Here is a 17,081-nt window from a genome sequence, read left to right as displayed (position 1 = left end):
CGCCTCTTCACAGTTGGGTGACCCTGAAGCTCTTACATGCCCCAACCTGCAGACATCCTCATAACTCTGCCAGTGTGTACGCGCTGGTAGCAGAGACAAAACTTTTTTAATCTCTAACCCACCAGCAGTTTGAACTCACATGCATAAAAATATGAATCGAGCCACTGTGGCCACGAGGGATGGAACTCACAAAATTTGTTGCATAATTGAATTAATAAATTTGCTCTATAATTGAAATTGATGTGTATAAATTGCAATTAAAAGAAATGATTTTATCACCTCTTCATCGTTATTTAATCATATTTCAATTTTGCTTATTCTGATGCTTAGGCAACCTTCTACAAAGATGTGAGGATTTGGCAATCTGCATATAACCTACTATCTTAACACAAATTACTGCCATTAAATATAATTTTTTTGGGGCAGTGGGCATTTCCCAGACAGGGTTTATTCCTATTTTTATAGTGATTAGATGGTTCTTAGATTAAGATAGAGGCCCTTCAGCAAATTAACAAAAGCACATTATATGAAAAACAGTCTAATAAACTGTGATCGGTCTCTCTCTCATTGTGGGATCATTTCCAGTTGAGTTTCTGCAAACTTTTATGGTGTTAACACTGCAATACTGCATTACAGATTATTTTATGTATCCTCAAATCTCATATTGGGCCCACACAATTGCATTTAATAATTTGATTATTGCTAAAAGTATTACAGGTCTGAACTTGTAAAAAGCAACAGAGCTGATTCATTCAACAATAATAAAAACATGCAAAACCTTACGTGAAAGCACAAGTTCAAAGAGTTACTTTTATTTTCAAGTAAAAATGTGAAACCTAAAAATGACCGCAGCTCAGTGTGTCTATGTGAGATTTACAGGAATTTCTTCCTACACTAGTCCTTTTCTTCTGTTTGGCTCTGCAGAATGGAAAGCTCATCAACAATTCAACTTTTCAATTCAACCTACATTCAAACTGTCAAAACCACTCAACTTTTTCAGTATGTTTTGGTAGTATTACAATGAAAGAAACACCTACAACTCACATTGATTTTAAAGGATTCAAACTGGACTGATACGGCTGGCTTCTAAACTTGAATTGGTGTATCTCCATTGGATTTTTTCATTTTTTTAGTCCAACCTTGAACCATGTAACAGCACAATTATGTGCATATATTTTCTTCTGTCCTCTCCTTCTTTATGCCTCACTACCTTACTCCCACTCACCACAGATGCACACACACTCTGCCCACCTCACACTTTTTCTGACACCTTACCACTGCAGCTGACGTTTCCCCTTCCATTCAGCACCTCCTCTGTCTATCACAACCACCAAGCACTCCGTTCATTTCTCCCTCCACCATCTATCTCTTTCTTCTCTCTTTGGCCTGAGAAGAGAGGAGAGGGGAGGAGAGCAGCATGGCTCCAGGCCATTACCCACCACATCTCTATAAGCGTAGAACCATTGGCCTCCCACACACACATCATTAATTAAACCCACATCACATAATTTGCATGTGCACATGTTCACAAGCAGACACACACACACACACTCATATATGCCATGCACACACAGCATTTGAGCCCTTGCTGTTTTCATTGACTCTCTCCTCCTCCCGGTGCACCATGCACATTATGAAGGTCAATGATGAATGATGGGTATTGTCTGCAGACACATGAGTGTTTATAGACACACACACACGAGAACAAAAGCAACAAAGACACACAGCAAACAAGGTACAGAGGCTGAATCTCCATCTCTACAGCAGCAGGGCACATCTGTCATGAGGGCACGGCAGGCAACGGGTTGGCATCTGCCCCCGCATCACAGGAACAACCCACCCTGGATTAGTTCCCATAGTCAGCGTGGCACACACTCACACACACACACACATGCCTTCCCTGCTGTCAATCTGAGCCTGAAAAAACGACATCCTGCTAAAATCAGCACTGACTGAGCAGAGCGGGTTGTGAGCGGCGCTACGAGATGGATAATAACACAGCCAGACAACCAGACAGCATTTATCTAGACACCAAATTGATTAAACAATTAGTTTACCGAGAGCATTTGAAACCAACTCAACATAGAAGATGCTTGAATGATTTCATTATCCACCTTATCTTTCTCATCTTTCCTCGCAGTAAACACACAGAATAAATCCCACTATAATCCACTCTGATTTAACAATAAGAATTGAGAGTGATCACTGAGAAAGTACTTCATTATTCTCATGTTTGTGAGTGTGTCAGTGATAATGTTTTGTGTGTAAGCATGTGCGCGCAGCACACACACACGAAGGATTTTTATATGTTCTGTTTAGCTTGATGAAATACTTGTTTTAATCCTGTTTTGTTGACCTTATTAGAAGACAGTTTATCAAGTAAAGCGCCATTTTAATCCTGTGTAATTCAATGGTCAAACGTAATGGTCTAAAAACTGTAATTGCACAGGTGAAATACTGCAAGTCCTGTGTAAAAGTACTAAATGTGCTCAGGCCTCTGCCTGTTTGAATTACTATTCTGTGCAGGCTTTACAAATCATGTCCAGGCTAACATGATTGACTACGTTCCCCTTTACATCATTTAACACTCTTAACAGGGCAATGAAATTTCAGTCGACCTGCTGATCGGGTGCTCTGACAGCCCATGTGAGAGGCTTAAATTTCATCTATGTACTGACTAAAGCCACGACATTATGAACCAGCAACTCATACATTTGTACTGCAGCTTTCATAATGTTAAAGAGTCACAGTTAGCTGGTGAGTGCTGATTAGGCAGCTCCACTCACAACAGAATCACACTCAATACCAGTTAATTACAGCGGCAAGAAGTTCAGTCAATGGTGCCTGATCAGCTGATAAGCTTGTTGACAATAAGAAACTGCAGGTCACATGATGCTCTCTGTCCCACAAAATCGTTTTCTTCCATACAACATTCCAGTAAATCATCCAGCCATAAAGCAGCCATACCGTTATGTTCCCTGTTTCTGCTGAATGACTGAAGCTAAACAGGTGTGAGCTTGGCTAGGACTTGGATTGGGGACCCTCTGGGAAAAACTAAGTTGCTGCTGGAAGTGGTGTTGGTGGGCCTGTAGGGAGCAGTCTTCCCTCTGGTCCTAATAAAATCCTAATGCCCCAGTGTAGTAATGGGGACACTGTGCTGTAGGAGATGCCGTCCTTCGGCTGAGATGTTAAACCGAGGTCTTGACTCACTTTGGTCATTAAAGTTCCTATATACATATCGCAAAAAGTAGAGGGTTACCCGAGGTCCTGGCAAAATTCATAACCTGGCTCTCTCCCCCAGTGTAATTGGCTTAATGATTCAATCCATCTCCACCTCAAGCTGATGTGTGGTGAATGTTCTGGTGCAAAAATGGCTGCCATGCATCACCCAGGTGGGTGCTACACACTGGTGGTGGTTTCACCACTTCACTGTGAAGCGCTTTGGGTATCAAGATAAAGCGCTATATAAATGTAATCTATTATTATTATTATTATCATTATTATTATTATCATTATTATTTATCCAATAGTACATTTTCCTCAGGGGGGTGACTGTTTCTGGCAAATCCAGTGAACTAAGCACCTGACAAATCAAGGTATGTCATCACATGCAAATATATCCAATATTGCCATGAAGAAATGTCATCTGTGACTGTTGACTGTTGTTTAAAAGGAATTTTAATGCATTATGAAGCAGGAATGTCTTTTTTTGGTGCATGCGCTGGGTGAGTGAGTTTCATTGGAATGAATTAGGTGCCATCTTGGGTCAATATCCAGCTCACATGATACATCCATAGTTGACTGTCCACACATCAGGCAGATTTCTCTCAATTACTTGGCTCTGTAGGAAATGATTGAGTTCTGGTGACTTGTGTTTGCTAAAAGTAATGTTCACCATGTTGATGCAAAGCACTCGCCCTCTCACTGCTGGTGTTAGAAGCATCAAAGGACCATATGCTATTCATTTGAGTGTTTATCTGGACTATAAATAGAGTTTGTGAGATCTGTTTCAGTGACAAATTTAGGCTATTTCTCAAGGTGTGTATTAGTGTGTGTGAGCACACATTTCTTGTCACTCGTCAGGAAAACAATGTGGGCATAATGTCAGGACTCAGGCATGCCAGGAGGAATGCTGATCAATGTAGGCAGAGAGAGAGAAAGAGAGAGAGAGAGAGAGAGAGAGAGAGAGAGAGAGAGGGAGATGCTTGAAAGAAAGAAAGAATAAATAACATATATTAACAACATAGAAAACCATGACGGTAGACAGAGATAAAGATAAAGATAAAGACTGTCCTCCACGAAGTAACTAGAAGACCCTGACAACCACAGAGAGATGCACCGAGTGTAAACAAACAAACTACAAAATTTTTGCTCATCATAATCATTTTCAGCTGACCACATCACCTGACTTTTTAGTTTTTCCTCCAGACTCAGGCATCCAGACACTAGTCCTATCCAGTCAGATCATTTTGTCATATATAGTCATATTGTGCTGTTGAACTGCTTTGATTCTGAGTTCATTTTAGCACATACAAGGAAATAACAAAGGGAGTTAATCAGTAACTATTTTAAGAACAAGTCAAGCCTCTAAAGTCATGACACACTACAATAGAAAAATGTCTCACATGCAGTGAGCAAGTTGGCAAACTGCACCAAAAAACAAAAAAACACCAGATATAAAATACACACATGAGTGTGATGCAAGAGGATAACTCACAGAATACCATAAATATAAAATTATTTCATGTCAATTTTCTTATAAATTTCTTTTGTATGCAGTAGTGGAAATTTTGGCCAGATGGTGGTGCTACAGGAGTATCAAAAAAAATGTTGGAATTAATCCTCTGACATCTGTTTTCATCATTTTTCATTATATTTTGTCATGGATTAAACTGTCGATAATGGGGGAATTTTCACCTGAGAACAGCTGAAAGGTCAGGAGGTCACCAGGCATCATCCTCTGGAGATCATAAATGTTTGCATTTTAATTTTAATTGCAAAACTGACAACAGTGAGGAATATTTGGACTACAGATAGACAGCTGCTGTTTTGCAGTTTTGTAGTTAATAGACCATCTGATGATGATGAAACTTTTGCTAATTTGAACAATAATATGGTCTGACCTATAATTTCATTCACTGTAAACATGCAGTGCCTTCGGGACACTTTTCTTTCTCAGCTGTTGGTTTTCTTTTATCACGCCAGACAGCTGACACCGATCACTGCTGGACAGTCATGAACACATGGCCTTCGGTAGAACAAAAACAACACATAGGGTGAAATGAAAAGCCCGGGGGGCAAATACTGAGACTTCACATCTATCATCTCCTCCATGAATTAAAGTATGTTAATGTAATAGACTGTAATCCACATGTATCAGAGTTTAGTTTTTGAAGAGCAGCCAGTTCATTGAAATATGGTTAATAAAACCACACTGCTGATATTAACCATATTTAAAGGGTTCTTAAAGGAATAGTTCACCACAAAATGAAAATTAAATCAATTATTTGTAAAGCCAAACACACTCTGAGTTCGCCTCATTATTCAATCTCAGCCTTTACCCAAACTGTTAAAATTCTGTTAGTGCTTGTGACACCCCCTCCCACATCGAAACAATAAGCGTGGTGAAAGGAGTCGGGCCTGCTGGTGTTCCCAGCCTTTTCCTTCCTGCCAGTGAGAATGAAAGCAGAATGCCTCACAGTGTTTCCTCTCCACTGCTGTTATTTAAGGGTGACTCACCCCAGCTCACCAACAATACACACCACCCTAAGAAAGGTGCACAGTTGAAGGGTTGCAATGTTACAACACACACACACACGCACATTCCCAATGCTCTAATACACTGCATATAAACACACATACACACACACACAACATAAATGCAGTTGGGTAATGGGCCATCAGGGACGTTGCCAAAAGGCCAGAGTGGTCGAAAAAAGGGTCTTAAGAGGGGGAAACGGTTCCCAGGCCTCCGAGAACAAAACTGTCTTTTTTTTCCCCAATATGGTGGATTTAAATGCTCCCTCAGACTCAGCTCTATCGCTCAGCAGCAGCAAGCTGGTCCACATGGAGACCAATGCTGCGGCTCAGTGAATCCACACGTTCACTGTATCTGACAAGTAACACCACAATAAATGCATCTACCAAACCTTCATGTTGGTAAACCACTGACTGCTGCATTTCATCAGCACAGCAGAGACAACAAAACCCTCATCGAAATAATAACTACAGATGTATGCTGTAGAGACCTTTTAAGATAATTTGCTCTTATTTTGTGCGGCTCTAGTCTTTCCACAAACCACATGGTCAGAGGCAGCACATCAACAGAGTGGAAAATGAAAGCGGGAGAGCAGCCAGATGATAACATTAGAAAATGGATCCAACTCACTGGTTGAAAATAGAGATTATCTAAATGCCAGTCAAGTAAGGATAATAAAGCTGCAGGGATGAATGTTGTATGGTAATGAGGGATGAGTCAGGGATAATGTTTGTGAAAGGATGGGCTGAGAAAAAAAAGAACTTTTCTTCACTTGTTAACAATAATTTTCATCATTTAACATCAACTCATCCCCATAAAATTAGATTTGTCAATGCACAGCAAAATCTTACCATAACAGCAGAGCAGACACATCATTGCGTTTTTACCTTTCCTCCTCCAAAACCAGTACTTGCGCCGACGTTTCATTGTCAGTCCAGTGTTAATTTTTGATAAAAGAAAAAAAAAAAAGATGAAATACCAACCCAAGATCTCCTAACACATATATTCAACTAGCTACAGTGCTCATCCTTACTGTGTTGTCCAGCCTGTGCTCCCTGTTTGTTAAGGATCACCTACCCGAGGCAACATATCTCAGACAGAACCTCCGGGAGCTGGTGGCAAGGGCAAGGTAGTCCATGCTGTGTCCCAGCCGGTGGGAAGAACGCAGTTGAAACAGTGGAGAAAGAGAGGTGTACAGTAAAATACTAATAACTATTGCTCAAGTTTCATTTCCTATGTAGTAACGGCGACCTAAAATACACCTCTGTTTGGCCACTTTCTCTCCTTCCTTCCTCTACCTCAGCCAGTGAACAAAGAGGCACAGGAGACCCTGACTAGATGCTATGCTGATTCCAACTATACTCTCCTACTCAAACGTAGACAGACAGCACTGCAGACACAGATGAGTCATCCACCAACACCTTACATCTTTCTGTCCTCTTTTAGAGGGGATGTACTTAATTTCGCAAAAGGTGAGCGGAAAAAAACAAGGGCAACTGCTTCACATCGTCCTCTCTGTAAACTTCCTCAAAGTGGCTTCCAGAGTCCAGCGGGCCAGTGCGACAGGTCTGTGTTCTCCTTTGCTGAGCTCAGACTGAGCTTGTAAGGTAAAAGAGAGTACAGTAGCTTTCTGGGAAGAACCTCACAGGCTAACAATGTCAGTCAGGAGGAGAGGAAACAACACACACTGCAGTCAGGAAACACTGGCTGGCACATGGAAAGAAAAACAGTATGTCCTGGCTGAAACACAGCGGATATTAAGGCTCACGTTGACCTGAGATACAGGGATTCACACTAGTAAGCTCTGACAGTGTTTCATATTTGCCACAACTCAGTGTATCAAACACAAAATAGATACAGTTTGGAGGTGAAATAAATATTTACAGTGATGACAGTAAATTAGAAACTCAATTAGAGAACAAGCCGGCCTTTAATGCTGTGTGAAATAAAAAGGTGCACGTGCAAAAACATGTGGTTACTAATTAAGTCTTTATTGTTACCCAACCCTCTATTCTGGAAAAGTTGTACACATTGCTATAGAAACAGTCCAAAAGTAGCTCATTGTTAGTTTCCTCTATCCACTTCATTGTTTTCCCTGCTGGTATTTGTGAGACATGTCCTGTCTTACCAGAATGAGAGAAACAGTGCATGCACGTGTGTGTGTTAGGGATAGACTGACACTCTTCCCTGTTTTAATATTAGTGAGTCAAAACGAAATTGCTAAAGAGCAAAAAAGTATGATTTTGAGGAACTCAGGATATGGTGTACATGCACGGCTGCTTTGGGGTGAAGGAGTACATATGACTCCACCTGTCTTCCTCAAATACTGAGCATGTAGGTCCATCTGGTGGTCAATGGGTGAATTTTTTTTTTTTTTTTAGCATTTACCTCTATCTACTGGAACATTTGCTTAACTAGAGCATTTCAGACTTTATGGGAAATACTGGTGTGTAAGTGCGTTTGTGAGAGCATGCACACACAACAGCTGAGGAATATTACACACAGGTGTATTACTCATTTTCTGCTGAGTGGAGCTCGAACCCACTGAGATTATCATCTGAGCAAACCTATAACCACCTCCACACACAATTACGTCTGGTCTGAGACATCTCTGCTAGACACGGAGCAAACTAAGGGAAGAGATTCAAGTAAGGAAATTCTGCATTCCTTCATTTTATCAAGAGATTTACAGCCACTTGGCGAGGTATGGACATTTTTTTATGGCCTTTGTGTTTGTGCAACCTGAGATTAAAAAAATCTTTGAGAACTAGTCGAGACATCATAGTCACACCATGCACTAGTTACATATGCAGCATATTGATCTGGCAACATGGTAAAGTCATTCATATTTCTTCACCTGAGGCTTACTGACTGGCTTACTGGCTCTATCAGGATGAGATTTCCTCCTCAGTCACATGACCTGATCAGTGTGCAAAGAACAGGATATTGTGGGAAAACACAGTTAAAAACAGGATTTATGGGAACAAACTAATGACAACAAAGCTTTGAAAAAAAAATCAGAAAAACTGTATTCCTTAGGTACAGTTTGAGACAATTACAATGACATAAACTTGAATATATTACTGAATTGAAGCCTTAAAGGATACAACTGGTGATTTCCTATATTTTTTTTTATTGTCGACAAATCTTATGTGCAGAGCCAAATCAACAATGAACTGATCCTACACACGATATTTGTAAGTATATATTCATTGTGGGTTTGGCTCTGCGAATGAGACTTGTTGACGATAAGAAAAATATAGAAAATCAGCAGCCTTATCCTTTAAATGTAAATGCAAAGGAAGCTTTCTTAATTACTGTAAGCTTTCTGAGACACATCTAAAAACTTAGTGAAAACAAAGGAGCAAGATTTTTGTCTTGTCCTTCTCTTGTACTTTCACAAACAAGTAAAGACTTCATCTCAGAGCCTATGAAATTCTCACAATGGGTCATGATAATAAGTTGTATTACTACTCTGTCTGATATTAGATTGAATATTTGCTTGTTTGCATATCCTAGTTACCAAAAGTGTCTCTGAAAGAGTAAAAATGCCAAATTTTGAATGCTAAGTGAATTTGATATTCAACTTGAGTCTCATTGAGGAGATGAGACTCTGTTTTGTTCATGGGTTATTTAGGACTTTAACTTTGGTATGACCACAAAAGACATTTTAGAATTTGATTCATGCCAAGTTCATCAAGCATTAAGCAATGAGTCTACATGTCAGGAGGTGTGATTTAGGGGTAATATCTATTGACGTTGTACAGCAAGTACTCATGAAGAGTAATCATTTTCAAACCATCATAAACCAAGCTGCACAAGAAAGCACTGTAGCCTGAAGTGAGTTAAAGCCAATAGAAGACAGTAAGAGGGTTCAGTTCAGGATGAATGGGCATCAGTGCACCAAAACAATAACAGCAGCAGTAGGCTAGCAGGCCACACAGCATCTGATTCATACAGTCCCACTGCCTCTATCTTAGCACACAGAAAACAAACAGCTCCATTGTTGGAGGCTGATAAAGCCGTCCTCACAGTAGCACCATCTCAAACCTAAATGCCCCAAGCTATTTCTGCTTTAAACACAAGATATATTTCACTATGCTAATAGGAGGAACTGAAAAATACAGTTTATATAAACTCATCTACACACAGGAGAGATGCACAAAAACAAATACACTTCTTTGAAATGTGTGATGGAATTTAAAGAGAATATGATGGTGATATATGTGACAACCATACTCTATTACGCAAGAGCTTACACTGAAAATTTCTGAAAATACAGACAGGCAGCGTGCACACCCAAAAATGGCTATAAAATGGAGTTATGGCAGGATAACAATGTCCTGTAATTTACCTTCAGCAATGACCCACTCAGAAAGGACAACAAAGTTAATGACTTGTTATTTCCTAACCATGTGTGCAGGAAGAAGGGATCAGAACAGACATAATTTAGCATCTCCTTCAGCATAAATAACCTAAAAACCCATTTTATGCCACTCCAGAGAATCTTATAAAAGAGGATGGAGTCATAATGACAAATCATTAAAAGTGTAGGGCTGCTTCTCTGCTGAAAGGCATGCATGCAGCCAGGCATGATAAAAATGCTGGATCAGTAAGAGTCGTCTTGGACCAAGTCAAATGGAAGGAATTACTATTCAGCTGTGACAGGGGAAATAAGTTATTTTTGTTTTAATCATTGCTTTCACTTTATAAAATCAAGCACAGTTCACATTGTCAAGGTTAGTTTTACTTCTGCGAAAACTGATGAAATGATGTGATGACCAGACGAAATGTATTTTTGAACTGTGATATGACTCTATACGTGACTCTCTATGACTCCAGTGCATTTGACTCCAGTATTACCAACACACACATCCTCTGATTCACAGACAAATAATATCACAGGGTATTCTAGTTATTACCTCACTCCCTGACTACCTGGGAGGTGTGACTGGGTCCAACAAACTGCACCTTACGAGCTCAGCACAACTTGCCAGATCTTAACGGTGGCACAATCAACCACAGTGGCCAAAGTTCACATATAACTGCGAGTACAGTACAGTATCCTAATCTACAGGTTTGCTCAGGTACTCCGCAGAGTTGCAAGATAAGACGAAGCTATGCAAACATCTCCTGTTTCAGTTGGTCATGTCCAGACAATACATCGACTGCAGGAGTGCTGATATGAATTTGGATCCCTGCTTTCTGAGAAATATACCTGGAGAATCACCAAGGACTAAAACCTTAATGACAAGCTTTCAGTCAAAGCTGTCAGGCTTCAGCTCTGCATGGATCCATCTAGAAGCCTGCGTGGAGACAAATCCTAAAACTGTCTTTAAAAGTGATCAAGGATGTGATACAGTACATTACAGTAATGCAAGAGTGCCAATCAGAGTACTACTCTTGACATGTTCCTCAGACAAATATCCTGCACAGAGTCACAATTGCAAGACTTCCCATGAAGTGAAGGAAAATGTACCCTTCAGCATGTAGGCGGTTACACAACAGGCCGGGACTTGCCTCTGAAACATTCATACCTGGTATGCAAACAAGGGCTATAATGTAGGTGTGTTACAGTCTGGCCATTCCATGCTTTCCCAACCAGACTGACAAAAACACACAATGGCTAATACAACACATGTAACAGGGAGCAAGTCATAACAATGAGTCACCATGAATTCAGTCATAGTCTGAAGCACCTGTGATAATTCCTCACATTTTACTCATGCTCTTACATAGAACAGTACAAGAGAGTGCGCAAAGTCCTCATGTATGTAATAAATCAGATAAACCAGTCCAGATAAAACGTAAACCAAAGTATAATTTTGAAAATCTGAAAAAATATCTCTTATGTCCAAGAATATCACTTTGAATCCCTTGAACTAGTTTTGAGATGGTGTAGATATGGTTTCGTTATGAAAATAGTTTGGCAGCATTCCCTAAAATCTCACCTTCTTCTTCTAGCTCCGCAGTTTCCAGACCTCGTGGTTTTTTGCGAAAAGCAACTCTTCTAAAGCCGTCCATTCTTCTGTGTGGCACTGGCCGCTCCAGCATTGAGATATGTAGGTAATGCGCATTCAAAATAACCCCAAGAGTAACTATGAAAAGTTTAAGAAGGGCGATCCCCTCCTTGCAAGAAACTTAGCAACGCGTCCAGCTGCGCAGCGGCAGCCCATACGCGCCTGTAAAGGAAAATATCTGCACAGTCTCTCCGAGTCAATAAATGACATCATAAAAGTGATCACACACCAGAGTCCAGTACACAGCTGTAAGCATGCGACAGGTGGCTTCGTCCACTAATCCACCTACAATGTCACCTTGATGGGGGTGTTTCCCAAGCCCCACCCTTCTCTCTCCTCAGTGAGTACTACTGGCGCGCAGACCTCCCTGTTATTGTACTACTATGTCCAGATTATTGGCACATATACGCACAGACACATACAAAGATTTATGAGACACCATATCAATATGATAGGTCACTTTCGAAATATAGTCTTCATTTTGGCATATTTGGATTTATGAGATAATAAATCATAATTATAATAAATTAACTGGATATTATAAGATGCAAAATTACTCATGAGATAATAAACCATGATTGTGATTTATTAAGTCACCAGTACTCACAATTTCAGTAACTTATTGTGATTGGTCATAATCAAAATGATGGTAGTATGTAGCCTAATTATGTAAATTAAGTAAGTCAGTAAGTAAAAATGACAAGCCATTATTCTGACTGTATTAAACAAATTAAGTCATAATTAAGAATGAGAATTCTCTCAATGATCATTTTAAATATTTCCTTATTTTGTTATTTTCCTGGCAGGAATTGACTTCTGAATCCATGTGACTGTCTACTAATTGATTACAGCTCAGATGAATCAACATTTTTCCACACAAATTGGATTCATCTGTGGTTTTTGCACAACAGTTCACACAGGGTGTTTGTATACTACTGTATGGTGTCTGGTTTGCAGTCATGCAGTCTAATAATGGTGAGCAAGCTACTTAAAAAATGAAACTTGCTTCATCACAGTAATAAAAGCATTTTCTTCTCTCTGAGCTAAATCTTTTCATCAGTCAACAGATGGACTCAGGATTTGTTTGGGAACTACATTTGGAAGAAGTTTACATACCAATATCAACTGAAAATACTATTATCAAAGTATTCAGGAAACCAAGACACAACTGGAGCAGGAAATTGAAGAGGGAGCCAGCTTGATCAGGACTTGCCAAGAGTAACATACCATTAGAACCAAAACACAGTGATGATCTTCTTATAATCAGATGAGCTGAGTATCTTTGCTGATGTGTCGTCTGTTGTCATTCCTCTAATTACCTCGTCATCTGTCTGCAACAGATTGCTTTATTTCTCTGTACTGATTCAAATCACAGTCCTTGTGCATCCTTTGTGCTTTAAAAGAAGTCATCCTGTTCTGTTAAAGTCTGCTTAAGTTGATACAGATAAACAAACACAAGTATCTCTTCTTTTTTCTTCTTTTTTAACTTTTTAATCTTTCTTGAGTGCAGGGATACATGAAGAAATAGACACAAAAACAAAGTCACATACAAATCCAAGGACAAATCTTTTATTTATTTGTGAAACCAATGAAACACTGTTTTAAATGGAGGAGAAACTGTAAAATCCACTGTAGTACAGCATACAGCTATCATTCTTTTCAAAACATGTTTTTTTCTCTTTCATTGGATTAGTCTCTCTCCATCCACTGCTATATTGTGCAAACAAACCAAGAGAGTTAGGTCACCAATGAGCCTGCATGGGTTCAGATGATACTTTTGGACCACAAATATTTTCATCACTCTGTAGTTGCAAAAGTAATCTATAATGCAATCTACACTGTTAACAAAGACAAATCCAACAAATGTACATACACACAGAGAGAGAGAACAGAAAGAGTCCACTCATTCATCGTTGTTATAACAGAAATGCTTTTATCTTACAACACTTTACTGGCTATGTAGTTGTAGTTTATCCATTTCTTATCCATCTGGCAAAAGTATTTGTTCAGTGCAGTGTAGAGAAAAGACACTGATGTTAAAAACAGTATGAGGGTAGAAAGACAAAGGCAAATCAATTATGCAACAAACGTCACAAATTCCTTCTATGTCAGGCAGACTTTGCTCTGTTCCTCTCTGACCAAAACTGAAAGAAATAACACCTTCATTTTGTCAACTGTTGAGTTGCCAAAGGAGTCTGACAGTAGTGCTGGGACTGTGAGAAGAAAGTTGGGGACACTTCTGCTGTCTTACCTTTCTTGTCAACCTGCTGGTTAATTCATGGTGACGGAAATGGTTAAAAGATCAGTTAAATCTTATCCAGATCAGTCTACGACCGCTGCTACTGTATTGCTATAATGCATAGTACATAATTGTGCTTGGACAGTATTGCATACTGTTTGGAGGACGCATGTGGAGACAGCTAAATGTAGAGCTGTTACAATGATAGACAAGTGTAGCTTGGGATAGTAAACTGTCATTTCAGTAACACTTTTTTATCACTGTCATGGTGTAGTAGGGGTAAGATAACAGTTTTCTGGGCAAACCAGTGAAAGCTAACGGAGAAGACAGAGAATACTTTATGGTAAGAATACAACATAAACGTGATGGTGACGGTAACTCAAGAAGAGGCACACCTTTGGAGAATCCTCTGTTCACAACTAATGTTAAAAAAAAGGAGGTCAAGTCACTCTATGGTCACTTAAACCTGTGCAACTCAAAAGGCAAAAACCCAGGCCAACAGCCCTAGTCCTGATCTCAAACACTCTCAGCCTCTCATCTATCTCAGTCTCTAAAGAGATCTGAGCTATGTCACAGACACAATCACATCACCAGAGTCTGCTGTAAAAACAAATAAAAATAAAAGGAGGTATAAAATAGTCTTTTATGCACATGATTTGCAAAAAATCTTTGTATAAAAAAACCACAAGCATCCCAAGAAAGACTAGTGACGTTAGAAAGGTATTTGAAATCCACCCATCACCACCACAAGAAACTATTTTCTTGTAATTAAATTTTTTACTTATTTTTTGATTATTACACTGACAAAATCTAACTTTTTCAATGCTGTATTGTATGACATGATGTTTAGTGTGTTAGGCAAGTTTTAGACCTTTTTACTAGACCAGTAAAAACTTTTGCAATAAGGACGTTTTGCTTTTGGGTTCATTGGTTTTCCTTTCTTGAAGAGAACAGAATTGGCCGTGAACAGTTGTGAATGTGCCAAGTTGTCTGTGATCACTGAAGTCTTCACCACAGAAGTAAAACACGTCTCGATTTCCATCCTGAAGAATGACTGACAAACAGAAAAAAAACATTCCAGTAATAAATATCTCAGAAACTTGTCACAAATCAATATGTAAATAAATAATCAATTGAGTTAATAAATTATGAATAAATACTAATACAAATGAGGGAAAAGATTCCCATGATTTGTCACTCTGGCTTTTGCATCTCAGTTCAGTTCCCAATTTTCTGTTTCCAGGACAGGATGTCACTTCCAGAGAAGAAGAAAGCGTCCTGCTCCTCTTCTGCGACCCAGGTAACTAGGAGGCCTGTCGGTGCCGGGCCGTGTAGTGCTTGGGGGGGTCACAGAGTCCAGTAAGCACCTGGTTGGACTACAAGGTTGGGGAGGGGGTTAAACTGAGGGAACCCCTATCCAGAATGTCTTTGTCTCTGCATGACTCCTACCAGACCGAGGCCAGGGCCTGGGCTGGAGCAGTGAAGTTAGGTGCCGGGGGGCTGAGGTTGCTGGGCCAGGCAGTTACGAGGGTCGCAGGGGGAGAGAAGGACTGCTTGGTGTTCCTGGAGGTCTGCCGCAAATTTAGGACTGAAAGGATGCAGAGACACAGGAGAAAAGAATAAATAATAGTGAATGATAAACACAGGTAATTTAAAGGCTATGAAGGAAAGAAAAACTGTTGTTGGAAGAATAAGGTTGCACCAAAAAAAAAAAAAAAAGAAGATGTCAGGTCCAAAAGACTGATGTGGTTTTCTGAGGGAATAGTTCTACATTTTGGGATAGGCGCTTATTCACTTTCTTTCCTTAAATGAGAGGATTGATCTCATGTCTGTGCAGTAAATATGAAGCTAGTGTAGCCCGTTAGCTTAGCTTAGTACAAAGACTGGAAACAGGGAGAAACAGCTAGCCTGCCTCAGTCCAAAGGTCTAACACCCCCCCACCCCCATTAAAAGAAAAACTGTAATTTTTACACTTCAGTTTTTGTAAGGATTAAACAAGCGAGATACAACATGTAGCTTCATATTACCATCATCAAACTCTTGTAAAGAAAGCAAATGTCAAACTATTCCTTTAAAACCACCCAGACACAAGGAAAGGCTACTTCAAGACAAAGTATTTGGTGAGAACATCTACAGAGTAAAACCAGAGAATAAAAGTATAGGCTAACCAGTAGGGATGTGCAGAGAGCCGAGTATTTGTATTTGTATCTATATTTGTTGAGGTAGCAAAATTATTTATATTTGTATTTGTATTCGAATAAAACTGGAAATAGGTGTAAAAATCCAGTTTTTGTTTTAATTACGCTTTTAATTTTAGAATATTCAAGTGTTAAAATAAGTGTTTATGAATAAACTATTGATTATGATGGAGGTCCCCACACTGTGTCTTGAACTCAAGTCTCCCAGATCATAGATGACTCCGCTGACTACTGAGCTAAACTGAGTGCATTGCCAATGCGCAGACAGACCTCTACTTATTTATACACTCATAACACAGAGACAGCACAGCGTGTAACATTTAGGGAAGAACTTCAAAGGTGATTCTTGCTTTGCACTTTTTATTTATTGCCTATTTTTTACAACCTAACTTTGTGGAAAGGAGAAGGAACAACAGGTTGTGGAGAGTCCCTTGGGAGCGCTTGTGTCAGTAGCTCAGCTTTATCTCTGGGGAACGCCCCCAACTCCAGGAGTGATGTCAAAATAAGGAAATGTGCATCATGTAGCAGGTGGATGTGACTCCTCTCGTTAAGGCCTGCTGATAGACGTACCAGCGGAGTAGAGGAGAGAGACTGAGAAAGCGATGTAACTGACCTGCACGCTGGTGTTTATTTTTTCTTCCTGAAAACAAATAATTTTAAAAATATTTGTATAAAATAAATACTCGTAAAAAAACAACAATTTGTGCTTTGCTGAATGACATATTTGTATCGGGCACACCCCTACTAACCAGCACAACGCTACAACCAAACATTGCCTCAGATCTGTCAGCAGATTCCTAAATGCTTTGCATGAATGTCTCTATCTAGTGACCAATATAAAGATGGATGAATTGTTGTCCAGTCAG

General features: G+C 39.6%; 2 protein-coding genes across 8 annotated transcripts in view; both read right to left on the bottom strand.

Moving 5' to 3' along the window:
* The window catches only part of fgd4a (FYVE, RhoGEF and PH domain containing 4a), a 53,272-nt gene extending 41,166 nt beyond the window's left edge, over window positions 1-12,106 (bottom strand). Inside the window, exon 1 of the mRNA XM_042412838.1 lies at window positions 11,710-12,106. Within this exon, the coding sequence (XP_042268772.1) occupies window positions 11,710-11,812 (103 nt within the window). The 5' untranslated portion in view covers window positions 11,813-12,106. The remainder of the gene's footprint in view (window positions 1-11,709) is intronic.
* A 1,225-nt stretch (window positions 12,107-13,331) lies between these two features.
* bicd1a (bicaudal D homolog 1a) overlaps window positions 13,332-17,081 on the bottom strand; it is a 37,518-nt gene continuing 33,768 nt past the window's right edge. For 2 of the 7 annotated variants that reach the window (XM_042412869.1, XM_042412870.1), the window contains exon 10: window positions 13,332-15,605. In XM_042412869.1, the coding sequence (XP_042268803.1) occupies window positions 15,503-15,605 (103 nt within the window). In that variant the 3' untranslated portion in view covers window positions 13,332-15,502. Of the gene's footprint in view, window positions 15,606-16,828; window positions 16,856-17,081 lie in introns of all 7 variants that reach the window. The other 5 variants (XM_042412872.1, XM_042412873.1, XM_042412871.1 and 2 more) reach the window with 4 other exon arrangements.

This window comes from Thunnus maccoyii, chromosome 5, assembly GCF_910596095.1.
Source record: "Thunnus maccoyii chromosome 5, fThuMac1.1, whole genome shotgun sequence".
NCBI classification, from domain to species: Eukaryota; Metazoa; Chordata; class Actinopteri; order Scombriformes; family Scombridae; genus Thunnus; species Thunnus maccoyii.
The sequence above is the reverse complement of the archived record's forward strand: the minus strand, read 5'-3'. Positions and strand labels throughout refer to the sequence as shown.